This window comes from Sycon ciliatum, chromosome 5 (genome assembly GCF_964019385.1).
Source record: "Sycon ciliatum chromosome 5, ocSycCili1.1, whole genome shotgun sequence".
NCBI classification, from domain to species: Eukaryota; Metazoa; Porifera; class Calcarea; order Leucosolenida; family Sycettidae; genus Sycon; species Sycon ciliatum.
In genome coordinates, this window is record NC_088647.1 from 14,857,038 (window position 1) to 14,882,237 (window position 25,200).

At 48.9% G+C, this 25,200-nt stretch overlaps 4 protein-coding genes across 4 annotated transcripts; 1 reads left to right on the plus strand and 3 right to left on the minus strand.

The window, feature by feature from the left end:
- Positions 1 to 277: 277 nt before the first annotated feature.
- Positions 278 to 7,570, minus strand: LOC135817761 (ankyrin repeat and LEM domain-containing protein 2 homolog). Its single transcript, XM_065331002.1, has 7 exons — positions 6,895 to 7,570; positions 5,585 to 5,783; positions 5,035 to 5,207; positions 4,228 to 4,337; positions 3,086 to 3,655; positions 2,234 to 2,365; positions 278 to 1,539 (listed from the first exon to the last, which is right to left on the minus strand). Exons 1-7 carry the CDS (start codon positions 7,453 to 7,455, stop codon positions 1,254 to 1,256), a joined length of 2,031 nt encoding a protein of 676 aa, XP_065187074.1. The 5' UTR covers positions 7,456 to 7,570; the 3' UTR covers positions 278 to 1,253.
- A 998-nt stretch (positions 7,571 to 8,568) lies between these two features.
- LOC135817760 (high mobility group protein B2-like) lies at positions 8,569 to 10,231 on the minus strand. Its single transcript, XM_065331001.1, has 2 exons — positions 9,737 to 10,231; positions 8,569 to 9,583 (listed from the first exon to the last, which is right to left on the minus strand). Exons 1-2 carry the CDS (start codon positions 10,069 to 10,071, stop codon positions 9,367 to 9,369), a joined length of 552 nt encoding a protein of 183 aa, XP_065187073.1. The 5' UTR covers positions 10,072 to 10,231; the 3' UTR covers positions 8,569 to 9,366.
- Positions 10,232 to 11,541: 1,310 nt separating this feature from the next.
- On the plus strand, positions 11,542 to 17,814 carry LOC135817764 (protein PBDC1-like). The gene is made up of 9 exons (XM_065331006.1): positions 11,542 to 11,655; positions 11,740 to 11,796; positions 13,721 to 13,780; positions 14,356 to 14,396; positions 15,011 to 15,062; positions 15,948 to 15,995; positions 16,451 to 16,518; positions 17,070 to 17,113; positions 17,233 to 17,814. Exons 1-9 carry the CDS (start codon positions 11,629 to 11,631, stop codon positions 17,334 to 17,336), a joined length of 501 nt encoding a protein of 166 aa, XP_065187078.1. The 5' UTR covers positions 11,542 to 11,628; the 3' UTR covers positions 17,337 to 17,814.
- Positions 17,815 to 18,816: 1,002 nt separating this feature from the next.
- Positions 18,817 to 24,624, minus strand: LOC135817763 (uncharacterized). Its single transcript, XM_065331005.1, has 2 exons — positions 20,863 to 24,624; positions 18,817 to 20,058 (listed from the first exon to the last, which is right to left on the minus strand). The coding sequence occupies exons 1-2, from the start codon at positions 24,328 to 24,330 to the stop codon at positions 19,381 to 19,383; spliced, it is 4,146 nt and encodes a 1,381-aa protein (XP_065187077.1). The 5' UTR covers positions 24,331 to 24,624; the 3' UTR covers positions 18,817 to 19,380.
- Positions 24,625 to 25,200: the final 576 nt, after the last annotated feature.

Consider the following 25,200-nt stretch of genomic DNA (forward strand, 5'->3'; position numbering starts at 1 on the left):
ATTTGGCGGGGCGCTTTCGCGGTACTTTGGGGGTATATACTTTTGGGTGGGAATGCATAGTGGAACTACATGTAAGCGTTGCAGAAACGGGGTTTGTACATTGGACAGCCATCTCTTGTTAGAACACAGCAGACTGGTATTCGATAAGCCTTTTTTTGTTGTTGAAACATGCAGTATTGGTTGACCGTGGATGGTTGTAGAAAGATCACTGTTTCCGAGCACGGTGGTCTCCACCTTGTTACATGCTGTCAACCAACAACACACACAGCAGACTGTATACGGGATTTGGACTTATAAAAAACGGAAGCACTTTCAGGGGCTTGGTTTAAAATAATTGAATATCAGCTGTCTACCATCTGCAGAGGCACGGTAAAAGAAATTAGAAAGTTAAGAGAAGTTACAAATGGCACAACAAAAACAAGCAAGCCCTCCTGGCTGTCAAAGCCAGGGTCAAAAAATAAACTGTGCTGCATGTGAGCCATTTTGGACACTGCAGAGCTGCACAATGCAAAGCTGGAGCACATGCTAGGATGGAACATTACATACAGACACAATTTGTCTACATAGTGTCGAACAGACCAGAGACACAACGCTGGACACACCTGGCAGGCAGGTCGGATGCAGCAAGCATGGATGCCACTGATATCTCGGTCTATAAGGAGTGCTGCACAATGCAAAGGTGGAGCACGAGCTGGAATGGAACACTACAGGCAGGCAAATGGTGTCCAACAGACCAGCAACATGACGCTGAGCAGAACAACTGGCAGGAAGGTAGGATGCAGCAAGCATGAATGCCACCAATATCTCTGTCTACAAGGAGTGTGTCATTATCAGCAGTGGCGAGCTTCATTTCGTGCAAACAGGCCAGCTGTTTCCTAGGGCAACATCAACTGACACGGAGTACTACATGTTCACACGAACAGCACTCGTGTAGACCATGGGCGGCGTACACACACACACACGGCACACCTGCTTGTTTGCGTACCCGTATGTGTGCATGCATGGGTGTGGTGTACGTGCACGGTGTGTGTGTGCGTGTGTACGGCATGGCACGTTCAACACGATGAGATCAAGCGGACGAGAGCGAGTTTGTGTGTGCGATGGTGCCAGTTCCACCCGTTCTCAAGTGCATGCCATTACACACAGCTACTCACCAACTGCAGCACATAGACCTAGTACAGTTCCAGGGCTCTAGGCTACATAGCACATACACCACCGGCACACGGATAACACAGCAGCTGTAGGGTCCCAGGCTACATACTGGCAAACTCGCAGTCCAAGCGACGCGGTGATGCAGCGGTGCGGTTGATCGCCAAGCGTTCTTGCAGCGAGATCGTGCGCGCCTTGTCACCACCAGGGCTCAGCATCTGACGCAGACGTGGAGAGCCAGTACCGGCACCCAGTAGCATACGAGAGCCCAGCATGTTGGCTGACATAGGTGACATGTTGGCAGGAGCCAGGGGAGATGCAAGTGGACTGGCATCCAGGGGTTGATAACTACTGGCTGTCAGTAGTTTGAACTTCTTCGGCGTCCTCCACCTGAGAGAGAGAGAATGATTAGAGAGAGAGAGAGAGAGAGAGAGAGAGAGAGAGAGAGAGAAAGAGAGAGAGAGAGAAAGAGAGAGAGAGGTCAAGCGCAGAGCCAGACACAAAATTGGCTGCGGGGCCTGGGTCATGCAAACAAAGGGGGACAGAGGCCAATGACAACGGCAGCGCAACACATAGCACATATCATACCGGAGTACAACGAATATCTACAGCCTTGACCAGTGAAATTCGTTTCCGTGAATGAAACATGAAACATGACTCTACTTGTACGTTGGGAGTACACAGCCCAGTGTTTGCAGTGCTAGGGCTGTGCAACGCCTGGTGCTTTTCTATCCACGAGGGCGAGTTTTTGAACTGGCCAGCACTGTACATGTACATGTACTCACTGTGTGTTGAGTTTGACAGCATATTACAATGTTTCTGCAATACCAGGTTTATCTAATACCATCTACTGTGAATATACAAATTTTCGGCAGCTATTTAATTTCGGCTATATTCGGTACCGACCCAAAACGCCTAAATTGAAACGCCGATGAAATTTTTCACAGCATCTGTCGCACTATGCCATGCCCTCTACCCCACGCCGAAAATAAATCGCCGCCGAAATGTCAAAAATCGTGAAGTGCCGAAGTTTTGTATATTTACAGCAGTCACTAGTACTGGCATGCGCGCACGGGAAACTTACTTGGAGCGTTCGTCAGTAGGGTGCAGCTGCGTTCTCCGATGCCATTGGGCTACGTGCGGGAAGCGAGCTGGATCGACGACAGCATCGCCAATGGCCAGGAGAACGTCTTCATCCAGCTTGCTGGGCTCCATCCTAACCATGTTTACAACGACAGAGAAACGGCATAAAACACATTAAAAAAAATACGAATACATGTACTCCCCCCCCCCCAAAAAAAACTAATATTTCTCCTGACATAAAATTTTAATACTGGCATGGTCAACAGCATGTGCATATTGCCTGATGATTGCATACGGCATGAAGGTCAGAGTTGTAACAAACTAGCCTAGTGCATTGTTGGTCTGTGTAAAGTACAAATACGCACATGTATACTCTATACACGGGAGACGGTGCCTGTACAGGCTGCAGATCCGGAAAGAACCCATTTATTTGTTTATATGTAGCATGGAAAATGTGGGCACAAGTTTAAAAATATGCGATATATTTATTTATTGATAATTACGGATAACCCAAAGGCTTCCATACAGCAAACATGCGCATCGATAGCTTCACAATGACAATCATTGATTCACATGGCCTATGCTGCATGCATCAACTATACTGTAGTAGTATTACTATGGTATGAGTTTCAAAAGCAGTCCTTGCAACACTCATGTCTCCGTCATATCGAGTTTTCCTTCAAAGTCGATCCATAAAAGACACTCGCTGAATGATCTCGCAAGAGATATAGTGGGTACCCCCCCTCCATGTAGGTAGGCCTAGTGGTATGGTATGTGAGAACAGCGCCATGCCTGAGTCAACCTCACAGCTGTGCTAACAGGTAAGTTGCAACCAGTGTGATTGTGAACTCACCCGCAAATGTACAATGGCGCGGAGCACTCAGCGACACCAGGAACTGGCTGCTCATCATCCAAGCCAGCGGGAACCTCAGAAGATGGAGAATCCAGCAGGACGGAACGGCGGTCACCATCATCACTGGTGGGAGTATTCACAGAAGCAGAAGCAGCAGTAGTAGCATCAGTAGTAACCGACGTACTACTGACATCGGGTGGGGTGTTCAGAGCAACAGAAGTGCCCGAAGTACTATCAGTGTTGGAAGGAGAATCAGCAGCGGGATCGCTCAGAGACACCTTGTCAATACAGGCTGCCAGGTCGTCCACGGATGATAGCGGCTTGCTATCCGGAGTCAGAACACTACAAGCGTGCCCGGGAACGGGCTTGTCATCTCGTGTCGGTGTGTGAAAGTCAACCATGTCTTCGCCGGAGGTCGCCGATGGCGGCGGCGTAGGCTGGGCCGATGTGTCCTGGTGGACGAAGAAATCCTCCAGGGTTTGCAGGCCCGCGTCAGAGGACAGGTCGCAGTCACTGTTCAGGAATGCCCAGTGTTCTTGCCAGCAGACGCCATGCCGGTGAGCCTGTTCCCTGCAAAAAAATAAAATAATCACGGCTCACATGAGACTATGCTAGAGGCCCCGCAATGTGGTGCAAAATCAGCCACGCAGTCCAGCACTATGCTAGAGGCCCCGCAATGTGGTGCAAAATCAGCCACGCAGTCCAGCACTATGCTAGAGGCACAAATCGCAATCAGAACACAAGTGAAGAAAACAAGCATAATAATTGTACGAGTTAAGTATTGTGACCATGCAGTGGAAAGAGACCGAGTTGGAGCAGCTCGCCAATAGCAATCCAAATTGCTCAAGTTAGCTGTACCAAATCGTTGCACACTTTACATGTGGTGACGAGCTCTAACCGAGCGAAACAGTTGCTGTCCACAGATTTGAGTACATGTACATGCAGTTACATGTATATGCAATGCTCTATATGGTGATGCAGTTACATGACATTGTGCCAGTGTGATTGTGTGCATGCGTGTGCATGCGTGTGTGTGTGTGTGTGTGTGTGTGCATGTGTATGTGTGCATGTGTGTGTGTGTGTGTGTGTGTGCGTGTGTGCATGTTCATGCGCATGTTTGACGATATCTAGTATTCACTCACCGGCCCAGTCTCTCCATACCGCGTTCCCAGTCGCTGCGCAGAATAGTACTGTGCATCTGACGGTCTGTACGTGACCGCGGTCGTTTCAGCAATGAATAGAAGTCACGTGCCTGAGAAATTCAAACAGGAAAAAGCTACAGAAGGTCAACTTTTGACACAAAATGCAACCACAAACCGGGAATCAGAATTCATAGTTGTACATGTACAGTGGTGCTGCTCAATGAAATCCAGTCGAGTCACTCGAATACGCGCCGGGCGCTGTGCAGCCCAAGACCTGCGAACACTGGGCTGCGAAATGGTGCAAAGTGCAAACTCGAGTGACGTGACTGGATTTCACTGAGCAGCACAGAGAAAACGAGGCTGAACCTAAAAACGATTTTATTTCAAAGCCAGATTTGAACCAGGCCTGAGTGAACCAGACTGAAAGATGGAGACGGGCAGGGAGCAAGCAAGGAGACCCTGAATTTGATTATTACTTGAGTAAGCAAGGCAACATGTTTCCCCACAAACTAACTAAAGACCAGACTATAGTGTGTTTCGAAAGTACATGGTCGTATAGACCTCTAGACTTTTTTGAATAATTCAAATTTGGTTTGAGCTTTTTGAGAAATTTCTTTGGGATATTGCTCAGCCAGTTACCCCAATTTTTCTCATATCGATTTCTAGGAGATTGGATAACGCCTGATTTCGGAAATTTTATGCACAAAGCGATCACAGATTTTATGTGGCATAGATGCTGGCCTAACGTTTTTTTAAAAACCAGAGGTCTATATTTTTGAAATGCACTATCATTATACATGTACTGACCCGAGATGGTGACATTGGCCCAGCCAGGCCGTGGACACAGATCGGTGACGGCGGGTGGTGCACCGGCGTTGTATCCACCGAGCTCAGCGGACTGTCACCCTTGCTGGGCGAAAACGGCTGGCCGAGGATGGCCGGAGAAGACTCCGGTCGCAGGATGGGAACAAAGTACTGCCCTGCAGTGGCAGACAAGATCAACGTAAAGAAGAAAGAGAAGTCTAGCTGCTCTGTTTATATATATGTCGAATGGAGAAGTCCTATTTGCAGTTCAAAAGTGTACGTCGGAACAAAGCCAGGTGCCAGGTGCTGATATGAACAATGCACGCCTGCTCTGGTGCTCCTACACAGCTATGGGCTATATCCACACAGAGCAAGTGAGCTTTAAACAAATGTTACATAATATATAATCATGATGAAAACTGTTGAAAAGCATACACAGACACACAGACACACACTCACAGACACACGCAGACACACGCACACAGACACACACATACACTCACAGACACACACACGTACACACACACAGCGCGACGTCGGATTTCCAACCCACCGTCAAGCATGTCCATGATCATGGAGCGTGCACGGTCACTCTCGCCCGGCCCCGAGGGTCCATGCTCGCATGCCACGTCGGCAATGGACTTTCCGTCACGTGTCAGCACTTGAGTGTCCGTCTTGGGATTAGCAAGCAACACGTCCAACACACGATGATGACCGAGATCAGACGCAAAGTGCATCGCGGTGAACCCTTTCTACGCACAGGATGAGAGAAGGCAGTATCATCGTGAGCAGGGGGTGAGTTTGCAAGAAGTGACAGAGCTGGTTGCAGCTAGACAGAGCATGTGATGAGCGGCGTGTATTGACAAATTAGTAATGGTGCCTTTCCAGCAGGCAAATTAAACGGGGAAATCCCCCCCCCCCCCAATTAAAACTTCACAGCTTGTGAAACGGCACTGGTTCCAATGGAGTCCCAGGTTGATGGGGGTAGCTATTCCAGGGTAATCGTGTCTGGAACTGGAAGTTGACTAAATCCCGTGATTTCATGATGATGGAATGATCCACCCAGATAGGTGATGTCGTACAGAGTGTGCTACGGGTGGTGACAAGGTGATGCAGTGAGCCTTCAGTAACGTGCCTCCACGGGCCATATGCCAGGTGCCGCATAGCCAAGATGCTGCGTACAAGGGAGAGAAGATAACCACCGCCATCACTAGCAGGGGAGTGTACACTAGTCAATAGCACAGGGTATAGTACTAACACCAGTCATCGCTACTAGCATGTCCAGCTCATTGAAACAAGACATCTCTAGCATTATCACCTCCTGCCCCTATGGTCAGCGGCTACCGTTACCTTTTACTCTCCAGCAAAGGCTAAATGACTGCCGTAGGATAAGGCAGGGCCTGATCAGCCTGATTCCCCATTCGAACCAATGCATCTTTCCAAGCAGCCGAGCTACCCTTGTATGTGCGTGGTGTGTGTGTGAGAGAGAGAGATAGATAGATAGAGAGAGAGAGAGAAAGATAGAGAGAGAGAGAGTTATATTCGCCTATTCGTGCCACAGGATAGGAAACTACAGTGGAACCTGTTTAAGACGACCGCTCATGGGACCTTCAAAACGTGGTCTCTGTTACCAGGTGGTCTCCTTATCCAGGGTCACTTGACTGGAAATAGCATCTCTTGGTGCTGGTTTCAGTGGTCTTCTAGGACAGGAGGTCGCCTTATCCGAGTGGTCGTCTTGACAGGTTTACTGTACTTCCTGTCCGCAAGTCATCATGGATAACATGACAGTCATCCATGATTGAAGCGGCACTTAGTTCTGAATCATTTAGAACGAGATGTAACGGCAACGTAATGATAACTCACTCCTTTGTCGCGTGCATGAAGGTACAGGTCTATCAGGTGATCACGCCGTTGATTCATTACGGCATCCGAGTCAAGCGGGTAGGTCCGTAGCCAGAAGGCATCCGATGCCACGGTGTCCAGGACAAAGCGAGCAAGGGCCGGTCTATCCTTGCGCGCGCACACATGCAGTGCATTGTACTGACATCCCTTGTGCAGGTGCACTGGAAAGTCGCCGGAGCAGTCAATCAGATAGCGGGAGTTCTCCTCAACAAGAGCTTTCACCTTTTCCTCGTCATCACGTTCCATTGCAATTCGGAAAGCGTTCAACGCTGGTGCTTTTAGCTTGGGATAGGTGCATGCTCCTGGATCTGAATTGGATGTTGTTGCGCTCGTTTCCCCACTTGCACCATCAACAACATCCACATCAGCTGTGGCGAATTCCGTTGCCTCTTCCAATGTTGAGAAACCCTTGAATCGAGCAGTTTTGTCCGTTTTGCTCAATTGTTTCCATAAGGCCAGCGCACCTTCGCGTGAAGGAAACACTTCTTTCCCACCGGACACAGCAAAATAGCGGCTCTCCATGCCGTTGATTACTACTGGCCAGACGAAGCCGGCTTACCCGTCTCCTTTCACATTACTGAAAGAAAATAGATCCATCAATAATGAATTACACAAAGCACAACACATTGATTTGCTGCTTGTTCAGTAGCAAAAGAAAACTGTTTCAAACTTTACCGGGTGTTCCTCGCGCGGCCGCGCCTTGCCGGCATGATCTTCTGAGTCGTATTTTTACGACACCCAGGAGCTGCTGCAGAGTACGAGACGGGTACCGGGTGCAGACCTGAGACTGCCAAATGAGGTGCAAAGCTTCGACTTTGAGGTCAGACTGTCAGTGTCACTGTCAGTGCACCTGATGCACAGGATTATGATGGGGGCTTTTTTACTTGACTTCTTGAACGAAAGGTGTCGACTTCAGTTCTTGTCGACAAGACTTGTCTTGCTACCACTATTTACTTGCACCCCCTACGTCGCACTGTCTGTTGGGACCCTGGATCTGGTGAAGTCTATCACTGGTGTCTGCTACTTACACAACAGCATTACATGACGTACTGTACTGCCCACAGACAATCTAGCTAGCTACTACTGGCTAAATTTAATCATGATACTACAGTACCAAACTTTCCAAAGGCAAGGAAAACCAGACTAGAAAGAAGAGGACTGGTCGAGCTACAGACTAAGTAACAGTATACAGATCAGTCTCTGACAATCACCGGTGCCGTCCATTGTCCAAGATTGCTTTTCGGTCAAGGCTCAAGCAGAGAGGCTCAGATCAGAGCCTACATTGAACAAAGAACGTGATAACGATTCTTGCAGAGTCCACTACCAGTCTGTCCAGAAGTCATACATTGAATATCAATGAAGTCTCAGGCGCGTGCTCGGCGATGGGTACGTGCACCCCCCAAAAATTTTCAATCTGGGTACAGTAATTGCAATGTATGCAAATATGCTCTAAAATTCAAGAAAGGTTGCAAACACATAGTCATTGAAGAAAATTGCCGGGGGGGGGCTCCCCTCGGCTCCTGGGCACCCCCCTAGTTGGGGGGGGGGGCGAGCACGCCCCTGAGTCTGTCCAATATTCTCTAGACACCCACTCCTGATCCATGCAAAACAAGCAGTTGCGCACACACACAACGGTTATGACGGACCAAGGTTTTATTCGTATTGGCAGAGCTACGGGCGAAATTGCAGACCGGACACAAATCAAGAAATGATGCAGCGACAAGCATCACTACAGCGTACTGCACACAGGACAGCAAGAGGCCAACACAAGAGACCAAAGAGTCAAATGATGGCAAAGATGAGAGGAGAACACAATGACCACAACCGCAAAGATACAAAGCGAGCTGCAGCATACGTATAACGCGAATCACGAGGCGGCACCCGCAAACAAGACAAGCGCACCAAGAGACCACCAGAGTATCACGGCATCTTTTCAGGCTAGAATGAAAAGACATGACAGGATCAACGATGTCATGATATCATAGAACAGAAGCACGAAACGACGTCGTAAGAGGAAAGCGGATGTCTGCACCACAATGAGGCACAATACCAGCTAGATGAGTTTTTAATGGCAAAGCAATGGTATTCTTACTACTAAGGACTAGGGTAGTATTGATGGTACATGATCATGCACAGGTATTATAAATGAACGAACAACACGGCAGCATGAATATTATGTTCGACCGGCTCATGAATTTTCAACGGATGCACACATGAATCATTCTCATGAAGATGTTATGAAGGGAAAGAAGGATGAGAGCAGATGCTTTTTCTTTTATGACTTGGCTCGTAACAAATTTGTGGACTATAGAGAGAGAACTGAGATTGGTGGCGCATCCAGCTAGGCAACATCAAACAGTGGCGTGTCTTGTGTCATGAGAAGCAAAATCATGCAATGTGGTTTCGTGAGTCCCTCAGTCAGGCGCATACATACTAGTGGCATTGCTCTGAATCCGCTTTGTATTCCGCCATTTGCTTCTCGTACCGTTGACGATCCGCGATAGACTGCTTCTCAAAAGGTGCCTTGGCCGTGTCGTCCATGGTCTTCCATTCGTCTCCAAGTTTCCTGGACATTTCGCCCATGGCGAAATCCGGAAACTTCAACTTCAACTCGGGTCGCCTTGAGTTGCAAAAGAAAAGGAAAGCCGACCTGGACGGGGAAGAGAAGAGAAAAAGAGGGCCATTGGGAACAGCAAAGACAAAGACCAATGAAAACAATAAATTCCCCAACAGCGAGCAATTCAAATTACACTCAATAACAATTCAAACCATATGCAGGGTACTCGAATTTATGAAAACTCACATTCCTCTCTTGGGTGCGTCGGGGTCCTTCTTTCTCTTCTTCTTCTTCTGTGGCTCGTCGTAGTCATTGTCCGAAGGAGGAGGGGGGACGTAACCGACCATCTCTCTCTCGTACCGGATTTTATCCTCGGCGGCCAATGCCTCATACTTCTGCCTGGTAGCGTCATCAAGACTCTTCCATTCCTCAGAGCATTTCTTGGAAAATTCTCTCAGGGGCAGCGTGTTGCCCTCAGCCTTGGCTTCTTCGCTCTTTGCTTGGACAAAGAAAGCATAACCGCTCATACGCCCCTTGGGCTTGTTGGGGTCCTTCGGCTTACGACTTCCTTTCGGTGGCATAATTGAACCTGAGTAGTGGACACCTGGTCAGTCAACGGATTGGCCTGTAGGCTTCTCTGCAGTATCGCAGGATACAATCTTGCACACAGGGAGACCACAGTATGTGAACACTGGGGCACACACAAAGCAACTGTACAGCACTGCACGGGAACAGACAGTGAAGCATGTGCTTTCGCAGTGAACCAACCGCGATATGCAAGCAACGGTTCTGAAAGCCCGCGAAATTCGAACGAATTTGTACATCTGAGCAGGCACTACGGTCGCTCATAGTCCGTGTAGGAATGGAATGAGCATGCTACGCACAGTACAATACGACTCCACGAGGTCGCAATCAGAGTCTACGGGTACGATGTCCACAAAAGTCATGGTCAAATGCATGGAGAACAACAATGGCTGGTGCATTGCAGTTGCACGCGCGCACACACACGTTACGTACACGTACAAGTACAAAGCTCGTCATCCGATATCCATATAGGCCATGCATGGCCTCGTACAAAAATACGGGTTCCCGTTGCTTCCCGATCGATATCCCAAAATCGCGTTGATCATCATCGACATCGCGATATCGGCACCATGCGTACCAACTACCATAGCATTTTATCAGGGTTTGCTTTTTCCCGAAGCAAGTAGATCTACATGACTTGTTGTTGTAGACTGTAGTATTTACAATGTAGTTTGTGGGTGAGCCTGAACCGTGTGAACTGGCTGAAGCCTTGTGAAGGCCTGAGCACAGACGCAGAGCCTGCAGACAGGCCTTTGTCACACGTAGATCTACGCTTTGCCCGGACCATGGTGGACACAGTACTATGTATGTACGTACCAGCAAGAGTACAATCATGTACTCTTTTTACCAGTACGAGTAGTCTTTGAAAGCCAGACGACACAATTACACAACTTCACGAGCACCACGAGGAATGGATTACGCTTTGTTTTGGGGACCTTTCGGTTTCACCACCACGCGTGACTTGACCTGGAATTGTCCTCGTTGACTCTCTTGTATTTACTTCTTCTTTCAAAAGCAGAGGACAACGAAGATCAAAAAGGGAAAATAGAGAGGTTGCGCACAACGAAAATTCGTTAGATTTTGACCGTTCGGGTTCAAGTAACGAAAGTTGCTACGAAGATCCGTCCAAACCAGGGAGTAGTACAATATTGTACTACTCCCTGGTCCAAACGCGACCGAAAAGAGCTGATCTACGAAAATATGTTTCGTTACCTGCGCGTTGACCCACTACGAAAAAGTTCACGCGTTGTGTTCAACCTCACACGTCACAGTCTGATATATGACGAGCAGCTCTCACCAAAACTTCTGTCGATATGTCGACGCGGTGGCGCGCGTATGGCGGAGCTAGCTGATGCCAAACATTCTTTTTTTTTTTTTTTTTTTTTTTACCAGGCGTGGCACGTACCGATCTACGTCGTTTATACAGCTAGCTACAGGCACATTTTTTCTCGACATTTTACTCAGTACATGTATACAGCGTACCGCGTACCGCGCCGGTACATGATTTTTTCGTTGAATCTTGAGATTGAAATTGTTCAGTTGAAACAGCAGGAATGGATTCTGATCTGGCAGCAGCTTTGGTGTGTAGACTTTCAGTGCTTGTATCTGCAGCGGTAGAAGAGGGGCAATGACTTTGTATTTCTTTCTTTATCCTCGTCTTGCAGGGAGCAGACCTCTCTGCGCCTCTCCCCTCATCCAGGGCAGAAGATTATCAGAACGATGTAAGAAATGTTGCTGTTGACAGTGTATCATAGTTAGGGCTTAAACGATCTTGGATTTTCACCTGTCGATTACTTTACTATTTAGTGTAACGATCGATTACTCGATTATAATCTTTAGCAAACAGTGTCAGGTTCGCATGCAGACCTATCTCCGTTCCCTAAAGTACAGTATGTCAACGTAATACCAAGAGGACATGAACTCTTGGTATTTAATACCCAAAATGATGGATAACAGTGAAAACTGATTCAAACTTTTCCAAAAATTTCTTTAGATACTTTTTAAGCCACGCCGTTTTTTTCTATGTTTCGCGTCACCTTATCCGATGAAATCAATGAGGGAGGGCGAAAAAAATAAAAAAGCCATCCAAAAAAAACAGTGTACGTGCATTGCATTTGTGTACAGTGAAGCGACGCGGCAGTGAAGCGACGCGGCACTGTTCATGTACTTGAATACATGAGCGTATCCCCTCTGCCATGCTTGTTCTCCAAACACAGGCGGCATGATGATTGTGTGACTTGCAGCCCAGCTTATTACACACACACACATGTGAGCTGAGTACAATCATGCGAGTAACTACTCATGCGATAAATAGAACAAAATATTTAATTGATGCCAACATAATAGTTACGTGTAACAATCATGTTCGGGTTTTTTTCCTTTTGGGTTACATTTTCCGGTTTTCTGGGTTTGCATTTTCAAAAAAAAAAAAATTGTGTTCCGTTTTTTTTTTGTTTTTTTTTAAACTCCGGCTGTGAAATACATGCACGCGGGGGACGCGAAACACAGATCAAAAACGGTGTGGCCTTAGATGCAAAATCCCTAAGGAGTAATCTACTGTTCTGGCAAGAGAAATCCAACCTCATGAATATAGTAGTGCTGCATTCGAGTGCACAAAACGAAGCATGTGTAGTGCAAGGGCTGCATGTCGCCCGGCGCTATTTTATCAATAGACACCCTTTGCAAAAAACGTTACTTTTATTACCATAAGGGAACAATTGTCACCACTACATGTACGTCAGACCTCGCTTATCCGGTCCTCGCCATCCGGAAGAAAATGGTTGGTTACCGATTTGCAGCATATGTCACACATACATACATACATACATACATACATACAGGTCGTCCCTCGTTAATACATAATCTCTGGGACTTGACAAATGTTATGTATTAACGGGGTTTATGTACTAAACGAAAGTGTACATAACTTGCTTGTATACCAGAATTTTTCACTTTTTTCTACTTTTCTGAGTGTTTCCTGCTGCCATGACTAGGGAGCAAGATATTCTTGATTCCCTCGATATAACATAAAAATTATGTTATAACGGTCACAGTCAGTGAAGATTCTACATGATACATTACATGCCCAGTTGCGCCTGTACAGTCACTCGAAAAAAAACAGAGCTTTGTCGGTTTGTGATGTGCGCTCTGATTTCTGAGCTCACAAGTAGAAACTAGAACACGACGTGCCTCCACTGGAAGGCCAAAAGACCAACAAATTATGTACTATTGAGGTAGGTGGCATGCGGGTACGGAGAAATGTTATGTACTAACGGGGTTTATGTACTAACGAATTATGTACTAACCGACAAATTTTGTATGGAAGTGACCACGTTTCGTCTGGGACTTGAGATTTCTTATGTACTAACGGGGTTTATGTACTAACCGGACTCGTATTAACGGGGGACGACCTGTACATACATACATACAGTATGTGTGTTCGATTATCTGGCTCCCTCGCCTATCCGGATATTTTTTGTGGAAAACGGATGTGTGCGATTAAGCGAGGTCTGACTTTATTTCTGTATTTGAAGTATTGCTAGCCAGTCACCCTCATCTCTCTCTCTCTCCTCTCTCTCTCTCTCTCTCTCTCTCTCTCTCTTTCTCTCACTCTCTCTCTCTTCTATTTTTGGATATTGTGTTCAGTATGTCATTGAAGCGCAATGGGCAGAGAAGTGCGGCAAACAATCAGAGACATACTTCAAGGTGTGTGGCTATCTGCTTGTATTAATGTATGTACATGTACGTTTATATGTCTCTCTGGCTTTTCGTCTGATAAGTATTTCGTGGAATACACCTCCAGGGGCATGCTTTTTCAAGACCTTTCGAGACACTGGACTTATTTCTGGTTCTTTGCACTTACAGCTTTCAATTACCCCTCGCAAACACTTCAGTTGCATCATTATGTTATCTCGCATCACTCTCAGATATCAGGCATTTTTTCACCTCTCCTAGTCGTACAGTATACACTATAATCATGAGTACAGTTGACAACTAACCGTCACTTTAGAGAATTTTGAACAAGGCAACGCTAAGTACCATGCCCGAAACAACAATTTGTGTTAACTATCGAATACTGCTTTGTTGCTGGACTTCTTGACTATCACCAATGATGCGTATGTGTCAAATATTTGAAAATATCAGCCACTTTTCAACCCCGACCGGGGTTAGTACAGGGCGGCGCTTATCTCTATTGCGGGGTTAATTTCGTGAAATACGATTGTCTCTGCAGCCATACTGTGCAATGTATGATAGCTGGCATACTGTTGCTTTCTCTTCAGCTACTCACGGCCATCGACCCGAAACAGCTGCGCCTGACGAGGTACGTACTGTGTGTGTGTGTGTGTGTGTGTGTGTGTGTACATGTGTGTACATGTGTGTACATGTGGTGTGTGTGTGTGTGTACATGTGGTGTGTGTGTACATGTGTGTACATGTGGTGTGTGTGTGTGTGTGTGTGCATATGTGTGTGTGTGTGCATATGTGTGTTTGTGTGTGTGTGCAACAATGCGCTATCATTGCTACGCAATGGGCAAGGTCAAGGTGTGTGTGTCTGTGCGCATGTGGTGTGTGTGTGTGCGCGCGCGCGTGCACAGCTGTCTCATGTCATCTCCCTAGATATCACATTCTTTCTTGGTTGTTACATACTGCAACGTGTACTCTAATTTCAGAAATTTTCGGTGCTCAATATTTTCGGTATGAGGGCAACAGGCCAGGTTAGGTGAACAGAAATGTTCGGTGCAGAGAAGCAGTTCCCTATTGGATTATGTGTGTTAGTGTTTGTTCGGTGTATTGAAATTTTAGGTATGAAAAAGACGCACCGAAAGTACCGAAAATAAAAGTACACCGAAAATTTGTGAAATTACAGTATATCACTTTTTTTAATTTAATTGGTTTACTGTTGTGTGCTCTTTCCTTTCCATGCTGACACACACAGACGAGATGATGACATCTATGAGGACTTTCTCCAGGGTTTCTCTGATATGCAGGTCTGTCAATGGAATGTGTGCTGCTCTACATTTGAACAGGCGACGTGGAGACAATAGTCTAAATAATGCTATGAATTGTACGAAGTAGTGGTTGCGACTTCGGCGATGATTTGTAAGAAAGGGTTTGCTCCCCACACCGGAGCTCGCGCTATTCCGCCGACTTTACTTGACACTCAAGCTCAACTGATGAGGGGCGAATTCCCCGAAACACTGTGTATTGAGCAGGGAGTGGTGCTTTCTTGCAGGTTTGCTGAGTCGAAGGTTCGATGGACTTCTCGTGTGCTCTGGATGGCAGTCGTGAGTCAGTCAAGTAAAGTCGGCGGAATAGCGCGAGCTCCGGTGTGGGGAGCAAACCCTTTCTTACAAATGCTATGAATTCATTGAATAGAACTATGTGCTCACTCATATCGCAATCATAGCAACAATTGAAGGATTCCAGAACGTTTTCTTGTCACAATTATCAATAGAATCAGTCACGAATTCTATTGATAATTGCATTTTTACCACCCGCCTCCTTTTAGCCACTTTCGTCTTTTTAATTAATATCCAGATTTATTTTTAGCTCTTAGTAGTCGTGCCTGTATATCACGTGAAGAGAAGGCACGACAGTTTACTTGTGAAGAATTTCAGCATGTTGATGAACCTGAAGGGTGTGCTCCTACTAAAGTGTTCTAGCGTTTTTTGCCTACGAGGAATTTTTTTACGTATCCATATCACAAGCTATGTTGCTAAACCCCTGCAAATAGTGCACAATGCCACAAGGGCAGAGCCAAAAACACAAGTTAGCAATGGAACGTACTTGTAACGTTATTCGTGTCTATTTTCGAATTTTGTGTATGGCCCCCTACTAAAGCAAGTTGTTTGTATGTCCCTGATTGTGTACAGATTGATGTTGTTCGAGTTAATGACCTCCACTCGCCTGAAGCCAAGGCTGTAAGTTTAAACAGTCAACTGAACAGCATTATTCTCTGCTGGGATGACGATTACACCATAGCTCTGTGGTTAGAGCATCGCTGGCTACAAGCGAGGGTCCCTGGTTCGAGTTCTGGTGGTGACAGTATTTTTTTTCTTCAGACTTTTCCCGTTTGCGTCTTTCCCTCTAACCAGTGAACAGCATTATTGTTGTCATTTATTCGTATTTCTCTAGGCAGTCCCCACACACGTATGGTCTCCTTACGGGGTACCCTAGCCAACCTAGGATTGCGATACGAAATTGACTTGGTGAAGCAGCAAGGCGGACCGATACCGGAACTGAGTTCTAGCGGTCAGAGACTAAAAAAAGCATTGTAAACAATAATTCCAATGACCGGCCGTATCCGTCAGTGAATGTGTGTGTGTGTTTATCCAACTCTGGCTTTGGTTGCTGCCTATTGTCTCTTTGTCCACAGATGTGGAGAGCGTTCTGCATGAAGTACGAAGGACAAATCGAAGACTTCAACTTCGGCACTCTGCTAAGGTACTTTGACAACACGTGCTGCCTCTAAATGCAGAGACTCGGGTTTTATCACTCTCTAGCTCTACCAACTTCCCACCGTTAGGCGTTGCATCTGCCGCCGGTTGTTTCCGGGTTTTAGCGGCCGTCGTGAGTTGCCTTGGGAACAGAGGTGAATCTTCACTTATTGTGGTTATTCATGAGGTTTAACTGAAGTATGCAGTCAATGGTTACAAGGTCTGAACGTAGACTACAATAATAGTGTCATCATTTGCTAGTTGTTGTTATGCCCGGGGTTGGTATTCACGAAGCTGACTGGACCTGCGTTCTGTGTCTTAGACGCTGATGGTGCTGGTGTGTGTGTGTGCGTGTGCGCGCGTGTGTGCGTGTGTGTATGTATGCGTATGTGTGTGCGTGTATGTATGCGTGTGTGTGCGTGTATGTATGCGTGTGTGTGTGTGCGTGTGTATGTATGTGGGTGTATGCGTATGTGTATGTGTGTGTGTGTGTGTGTGTGTGTGTGTGTGTGTGTGTGTGTGTGTGTGTGTGTGTGTGTGTGTGTGTATTTCTCGCAGACTGGATGTGGCCGGTGAATACAGTCAAGAGAACACAATCCTGGGTAGGTTTGTGTTTGTATGGAATCATCCATACATCTCGCATGCTTATGTGGCTGGTTCAAATTCCAGACTACAGGCTTATCTGACAGAAGACGTTGTCTTTGCTCTGCTCTGTGTCCAGTTCCGCGCGTTCAGTTTTACGCCATCGAGATAGCACGAAATCGCCGCGGTCTCAACAACTGCCACTATGAAGCCGCGCAGAAGGCCAAGAAGGACTCGTCTTGACGCGTTAGGAGGAGTCGTTAGTCACTCTCGTCATCCGCGGCCCATCTTGCCATACCTGAGTTTCCACGCACCCCGGGCCAAGCCACCTCAATTGGCTGGCTCGTAGAATGGTCGCGGTAAAGCTGCATTACCCAGCATTCCAGTCATCCTGTTGCTGATGTTGCTGAGTCACGGTGTCCGAGAAGTCCACTGCAGTCCACCGTACTTTGACAAGGTGTCTGGCTCGCTTGCCGGTCCTTCCCTGCTTTCTGGATGAATCCATTGCGGATATCTCCCCTCTCGTGCTTCTAATGCTGAGATAAGGCTGCGATTGGACTCATCCAACGGCTGGCCCACTCCGCGTCTTCAACATAGGTTTATTTTTACTTCAGTTTAATCTCACAGGTTTTCCGGTGTGTTTATGGAACTAGAGGCACTTTATCTGTATGAGGTGAGCTGCTAGCTATGCAGCCATGGCTGATGATGGCATAACCTTTGACAGCGAGTGTACGTGTGTGCGTATGGGTGGTTTTGGGGTTAGGTGTCAAATGAGTGCTTCATTGCACACACGTGTACAATCATGTGTATGTGTTTGCCTGTACCAGAGGTTGTAGCAAGAGTTCATAAACGAGCATGTGGAACTCCGCAGCTGGTCTGGTCCACGGTGGAGTTTTTTTGTTTGTCTGTTGTTACGTTCTTCTGGATGTACGTATACTGTAAGACATGTATAATTATTATAACGAGGAAGCAAATCTAACGTTTTAACGGATGACATTTCTTCGTTATAATAAGATCCGTTGAGGCCGTGCTGCTTCATATATGCTGTGTGTGGATATGGCAGAATACTGCAAGATCGTTAACATATCTTCTCGTTAACCTATGAATTTTGGACAATCGTTAAATTTGCGACTCGTTATAATAACATGTCTTACAGTACCAAAGCAAGCAATGGGTGCCGACCATCACAAGTTTGTGTTTGGCCTTTTCTCCCGTTGCTGTAGCTTTTCATTGTACACGTACTCGCAGTCTGTGGGCTTTAGCAAGAGTACAGTCATGTTTAGGTTTATGTACTCTTGGTTTTATTGAACCCCGGCCAAGTGAAGTGCACGCGGCCACAGACTCATACATACATCGTACAGTATTATTCATTGTCTCCAGAAAAGTTGACGTCACCACAAAATTCCACCGTGGGCCAAACCAAGTGGAGTTGTGCACTCTTGCCTAATATGTACTCTTGGCATAGTACAGTCATGCACCATGCAAGAGACCGGAGTGATAACTTCAAAGAGGGGTACATGTATGCAGCAGCTCCTGAGTAGGTTGCTATCAATACTCGTCAGAACTCCGTGTATGCATACTAGATGCGAGAATTAGCGTCACACGGTTACAGGCTACAGCATGACTGAATGTACTCGTACACATGAGTTGTGTGTGCTTTCGACCCCTCTTTTGTAGTACAGAGGAGGAGGAGAGGTGTTTTGCCTCATTTGAGATTCAACTCTCTTGGTAGCATTAGTATGTATTGTAAGAAATGTCGAAATATTCAACAACATCCAGAGAAGTATTCAGTGGCCATGCGCCCTGTGCCAGCAAGAAAGAATGGGCGGAGAAAAAAATCAGTGTTGGTGTTCTGGCGACTGGCAAATTGCGAAAATGTGTGTAGCTCGAGAGTGGAACGGAACCGGCTAGAGTAGAGACGTGATCAACAGCAGTACAGTGATTGTTGATGTGCTGTGGCTATCAAGATGAACACAGCCATATGGGCTTGGAAGGGCCAAGACCACACGGATACACAGCTGTCTGTTTCCTGGACTAAAGAGAAGATAGGAACAGTGGGCTGCACATAAACAGCTCTGATCAGAGACAGTCCTGGTATGTTAATAGCAGGCAGAAAACAAGTTCCAGAGTTCTTTTTTTCGGGCTGCGGATGTTGTGACTAGAATTCACTGTGGAGCAGCAGATGGCAGGGGAAACTGCCCCTGCTCTACTGACTTGTGCACCCATTGACCACACATTTCCACAGTTCTTTTTATCGGGCTGCGGAGGTACAGGTTGCGGCTAGAAGTCACTGTGGAGCAGCAGACGGCAGGGGAAATTGCTCCTGCTCTACTGGCTTGTGAACCCATGGGCCGTAGCCCTTTCGACGGCAGTGCGTGATGAGTGCTCGCTTGGCTTCCTGAAATGAGCCAGCGCCTTTCTTGGCCTCCTGGTACGTGGCAGCAGCGAGAAGGTCGTCCCGTCCGGCTGCCTTGCACGCAGAGACGAACAGGTCTGCCAGGCGTCGCTTAGAAACGCGAGGTGCACCATCGTGACCGCTCGCTCCCGGGATGCGTCCGTGCGGTCCGTGCGTCAGCTCGGCATTCGTATCGCCCAAGCACCAATTGAGACTGCTGTCGCTCGTCTTCTCTGTGGAGCGCTGCATCTGGTCGGCAACGGAGACGCGGTTCAGAACAGGGTGGTTCACTCGGTAGCCAATGGGCAACGTCTCCTTAGCCCCGTCGACACGACAGCAAACGGCTCTGGACAAGTGACCAGCGTCGTATAGGGCACCGAGGGTCAGCGACGACATGTAGATGGGCTCCATAAAGTGCGAGAGCAGTGCACCCTGCAGGCCGAGCACGTTCCAGCGCGCCAGCTTGTCGGAGCAGGACATGGTGCGAAGACGCTGGCCGCGGATGACGCCGTCCCAGGTCTGCTGTGCGTCGTCATGGCTGATTGGTATCGTACCCTCTCCCATCTCCACCTGTCGAATGCATTGACAAGAAGAGAGAAAGAGAGAAAGAGAGAAGAGAGAGAGAGAGAGAGAGAGAGAGAGAGAGAGAGAGAGAGAGAGAGAGAGAGATTGAAACCAAAATTAGAATCTCCAGCTGATATGTAGGTTTGCAATGAACAAAATGACGTGCGGGTTAACGTTAAAACCATGGCAGTGCTCCCAAACCCTTTCTTACTAACTTCTGGATGGGTATGGGTTACAGCATGAGTGCACACATTATTTTACTCAGTGTGATTTCACGAGTATTGTCTCCACGTTGCCTGTTCTATTGTGAAGATGGCAATACAACAGAGCAGCACGAGGCTCTATTTACAGTGGTCCCTGTAATCCAGCACCATTTGTGCCACGAAAATCTGCTGGATTAGGGAGGGTGCTGGATTAACAAATCGGATTTACTGCTGCAATGTGCATGAAGAGGACATTTCGGCTACTGAAAATTGTGCTGGTTTATGGAGGGTGCTGATTTATAAAGTGCTGGATTAGAGAGGGACGACTGTATTACCGTTATGCGTTCTGCCATCTCGACACAGTTCTTTCAGTTAAAATCAGACCCAAAGTGCAAAGCTGGCGCGCCCCGGACCAGTTCCGATTAGATAACTGTATTTGTACACGTGTATTAGGACGTGTTTGTCCAGCCGCAGCCGCGCCACTTCCAGGACGACAAGGGCCGTGCAAGTTGACGGCTTCAGATATGCACTCTGGGTCGGATTTCAACGAGCGCAACTGTAGTATATGGTGACTCGTGAGTAGCCGGGCTAGGAATCTGGCACTCACCTTTGTTCGCAGCACTCCCTGCTGCTTGTTGTCAAACGTGGCGCTGTGCACTGCGCAGGTCTCCGGCTGCGCGGCCATGTGCTGCGCGTCGCGCTTGGAGAACAGCGCGCCATCACCGCATGGCGCAGTGCTGATGTACAGATGCAGGCTGTTCTGGCGCTTCAGCTTGAGCACACCGCGCTGAGCCGACGGCTCCAGGCAGGTGTCGTTGTCGCCGGCGTTGAAGCGCACCACCTGCGCGTACAGGAAGCGCAGCAGCGAGCGGCGCGCCACGATTTCGGCGTGCGAGTCGTTGACGGCGAGTCCCTCCAGGCTCAGGTGCTGTCCGGTGACGCAGCGTGTGCCGCTTCCCACCGACACCACGCGCGCCTCCTTGTCCTCGGTCACCATGACGAACGCGGCCAGCACCTTGCGGCCCGGCTGGCCCGCATCGCACGTCACTGCCAGCTGGTCAAAGAGCTGGTGGCTCATCGAGGCCAGCATGTCGGGGTACGCTCCCCGAGCCGAGAGCAGGCGCTGCGGCATGCCGGAAGCGACGTCCACGCTGGCTCCCATCCGCTGGTTGGTCGACATGCCTCCACCGTGCACTGCGGCGGTGTTCGGACCACTCGCATGTACTCCGCCGTGATGGCCACTGCTGTTTCGCTGATGCCCCGCAGGTGCAGCAGGCATGGCTGATGCCACACCAGCACGACCAGCAGCACCTCCACCACTGCCACGCTGTGAGGTCAGGTGGCCAGCTTGGATTGCGCGCAGAGCCGCCTCGGCCGCCTCGCGTTTGGCATCCTTCTTGTTGGTGGCGGTGCCGTGAAAGCGGTCAGGGCCAACCACAGCGGCTACGGTGAATTTCTTCCTGTGTGCCTGTCCATGACTGTTGACCACATTGAACGAGGACTCCACACCAATGGACTGAGCGTACTCCACAACAGCACTCACCGGATTCTTGTTCATGGCAGACATCATCGAGGTGGAGAGTGCTGGCAGTGCACCCTGCGGCTGCTGCTGCTGCTGTGGTGGTGGTCTGTATGGTGTTGCTGATGGTGGAGGCGCGGGTGCAGGAGGTCGCAGTCCCAGCGGTCGCGGTTGAGATGCTGGCATCCCTGGCAAAGGAGCGCGCTGGTGGCCATACGCCGAAGTGGCTGGCTGCTTCACGGACATATCACGCATTGCTTCCACATAGGGCCGCTTGGCCAGCGGCTCATGATTGTTCCGTGCCCACATCGTCGGCATATCCTGTGTCTTCCTCAGGTGGCCATCGGCAGCCATTGCTTCCAAGATGGGATTGATCTCCTGTCGAGTGTTCAAGCCAACACTGCGGCCAATCTCCAATGAGCTGCACGGCTTGCGCTGGGACGAGAGGAACTCCAATATCCCGTCGTGGGTGGACACACGGCCACTGCGAGTACTACTCTGCGCAGCATGACTCATCATTGGTGGTCTCGTGTGACCAGTATGTGGTGCTGGTGCCACTGCTGGTGATGACGATGAGCTGAGTTCCCAAATTGGCGGGCTATCCTGCACTTTGCGAATGGCACCGCGCGCCGCCATGGCGTACAGGACGGGATTGACGGCACTGCGCGTACCCAGACCGACAGCGCGGCCAATCTCCAGCGATGAGCATGGCTTGCCTGAGCCCTGCAGGAACTCCAAGATGGCCTGCTCAGTGCGTGGCGGTGCTGAAGAGGAAGACGGAGTGGCAGACAATGACGACGATGCACGGGAAACGCTGCCAAGCGCATTTCCCGCAAACGGTGCAGTGCTAGAGGCTCCGAGCTTCCACATCGGCGGCATTTCCTGAACGAGTACGACGCTACCCGAATTCTTGAGCGCGTAGAGCTTGGAGTTGACGTCTGCCCGCGTCTTCAGGCCAACGGCGCGCGCCAGCTCCAGCGTACTGCACAGCGAGCCTTTCTGGCGCAGAGCATCAAGCAGCTGGTCTTCTAGAGACGAGGCAGCAGAGCGAGCAGCAAGCGGAGCAGGCCGTGTGTCGGTGCGGATGGGCTCGCCAACAGGCGCCGGTGAGGACTGTGGCAGGGACCACATGGCAGGCATGTCTTGTCGTTTGCTGATCATTCCCTGGCCAGCCAGGTCCTCCAGCAGCGGGTTGATCTGACTACGCAGTGTTAGGCCCACCGAGCGACCCACCTCCAGGGAAGAAGCGGGGCGCGAGCAAGTCCTCAGAAACTCCATAATGGCCGCGACGGGTGACGAACTGCTAGGCACATTCGCTTCCTGCATCGGTCTATCCGGCATCGGTCTATCCAGCATAGGTCTATCCGGCATCGGTCTATCCGGCATAGGTCTATCAGGCATAGGTCTATCCTGCATCGGTCTATCCGGCATAGGTCTATCCTGCATCGGTCTATCCTGCATCGGTCTATCCGGCATCGGTCTATCCGGCATAGATCTATCCGGCATAGGTCTATCCTGCATCGGTCTATCCGGCATCGGTCTATCCGGCATCGGTCTATCCGGCATCGGTCTATCCGGCATCGGTCTATCCTGCATCGGTCTATCCGGCATAGGTCTATCCTGCATCGGTCTATCCGGCATCGGTCTATCCGGCATCGGTCTATCCGGCATCGGTCTATTCGCTGGTTGAGGTGCCGCATCCGTATACATGTCTTCACGAGGGACAGCTGCGGTTGTACCAGCTGGGTTTAAACCTTGTAGTTTCCACATGGCTGGTGAATCTTGCACTTTGTCTACTACGCCTTTCTCTTCCAGGATTGCCAGGATGGGATTTATCTGAGCTCTCGTACCCAGGCCAACAGCCTTGCCTATCTCCAGAGTCGAGCATGCCACTCCACGACTGCTCATGAAACGGACGACATCACTGGCCGGCTCTGCAGTCTGTGCAGCGTCGGGCGATGACATCGTGGGTGATGTCATGGATGCGGTGTGCTCTTCGTGAGTGCATGCTGCGCCTGTTTCAACACCGTCCATGATGTCTTCACCAGAATGATTCGCGTTCCCCTGTGATATATCATGTGACGTATCGTGTGACGTATCATGTGACACATCATGTGAAGTGTGAGCAATAGCTGTTGAGCCAGTCTCCTGCTCGACAACAACTTGTGATTGTACACTACTTGTAGACATAGCAGTGCCGGTATCATTCAGAGCATCCCCGGTGCTGTACATATCATCCGCTGCAGCAGGATCGTTCCGTGTCGCCAATGCATCACCGTCTGTGTAGCTTGCAAAGTGGCCTGGATCAGTGCTAGTTGTGTCATCATCGGCGTTGCTTCGAGAACTGACTGCAGCTTCGTGTGCTAGTATCCGCCACATTGCTGGACTGCTGGAGGTCTGCTCCACCTTTCCAGCCGCCTGCAGCTGATACAGAGTTGGGTTGATCTCAGCCCTGGACTGAACTCCTGCACTGCGAGCAATTTGCAGCGTACTCAAGCTAGTACCAGGTGCAGCTTTCGACAATGTGTCCAGCACTAGGTCGTCCATGCTCTCCATCTGCTTTCGCACGTCCACTCAATACACAATTCAGAGATGAGTAAAAAATATCTACGACGGCTCTGCAGCTGCGAACAAGATCATGCTGCGGGCGAGGCGAGTATTTGCCACTCTTCCCTCGTGTACCAGCTACCAAGACACAAGAGGATAGTCCCAAGGACGCACTCTCTGCTCTGGGTGAGCTAGAAACTACATGACTTCGTATTATTCTACTGTTCTTCGTTTTTGAACTATTACTTGCACTTTTCACCTCGCTTTATTTTTGACACACAAAAAAGGAACTTTCTGTGCGAGTCGGGGATTCCCCTGGTGGCCACCTCAAAACAAAAGTAACCAGTTACCAACGCAACGATGCATGCATGCATGCAGCAGTGCAAGTCCAAAATCAAGACAGGAGGATCGAGGAGAGCAGTTCTTCTCTCTGATCTTGTCAGTCTTGAGCTCACGCCGTACCCAGTGTCGACTACTGGTAACTTTCGTCAAGTTTTTCACGAAACCCTGCCCCTGGTTTGTTTCATGTAGACATTTCCGTCTAGTCTTGCCTGCACTCAGTGCACGACCATGATGATTACCGTATGAATGATTTTATCACTCGTGACTTCCAGTATTGTTTTCATAAATGGACTTGCTACACATCAGAGCCTACGGTCATCAGGGTCCTGAGTGAGTGAGTGCAGTAAAAACTTTAAAAAAAAGAACTGCCGGTCCGACCCGGCTTAGTGGTACAGTTGCCGCTATAGTTAGTAAGGTCATACTGTTGACTCTCAGGCTGCTACTGAGATCATCAGAATCAGTAGAAGCCCGGCTTCACTCTCTGTGGTCACCCAAACGGGCGGTATAGAACCTCACCGTCATTCAGTGCCTATCTTC

What these genes read in the sequence shown, in the direction of transcription:
- LOC135817761 (XM_065331002.1), bottom strand. Translation starts at nt 7,455, where the DNA reads ATGGAGAGCCGCTATTTTGCTGTGTCCGGTGGGAAAGAAGTGTTTCCT. An exon ending in GGCCAATGTCACCATCTCGG is followed by an intron (nt 4,338 to 5,034) that starts GTCAGTACATGT and finishes TGAATTTCTCAG; the next exon opens with GCACGTGACTTCTATTCATT. An exon ending in GCGCCATTGTACATTTGCGG is followed by an intron (nt 2,366 to 3,085) that starts GTGAGTTCACAA and finishes AAACATGGTTAG; the next exon opens with GATGGAGCCCAGCAAGCTGG.
- LOC135817760 (XM_065331001.1), bottom strand. Translation starts at nt 10,071, where the DNA reads ATGCCACCGAAAGGAAGTCGTAAGCCGAAGGACCCCAACAAGCCCAAG. An exon ending in GACGCACCCAAGAGAGGAAT is followed by an intron (nt 9,584 to 9,736) that starts GTGAGTTTTCAT and finishes TTCCCCGTCCAG; the next exon opens with GTCGGCTTTCCTTTTCTTTT.
- LOC135817764 (XM_065331006.1), top strand. Translation starts at nt 11,629, where the DNA reads ATGGATTCTGATCTGGCAGCAGCTTTG. An exon ending in AGGGTTTCTCTGATATGCAG is followed by an intron (nt 15,063 to 15,947) that starts GTCTGTCAATGG and finishes GATTGTGTACAG; the next exon opens with ATTGATGTTGTTCGAGTTAA. An exon ending in AACTTCGGCACTCTGCTAAG is followed by an intron (nt 16,519 to 17,069) that starts GTACTTTGACAA and finishes TATTTCTCGCAG; the next exon opens with ACTGGATGTGGCCGGTGAAT.
- LOC135817763 (XM_065331005.1), bottom strand. Translation starts at nt 24,330, where the DNA reads ATGGAGAGCATGGACGACCTAGTGCTGGACACATTGTCGAAAGCTGCA. An exon ending in AGGGAGTGCTGCGAACAAAG is followed by an intron (nt 20,059 to 20,862) that starts GTGAGTGCCAGA and finishes TGCATTCGACAG; the next exon opens with GTGGAGATGGGAGAGGGTAC.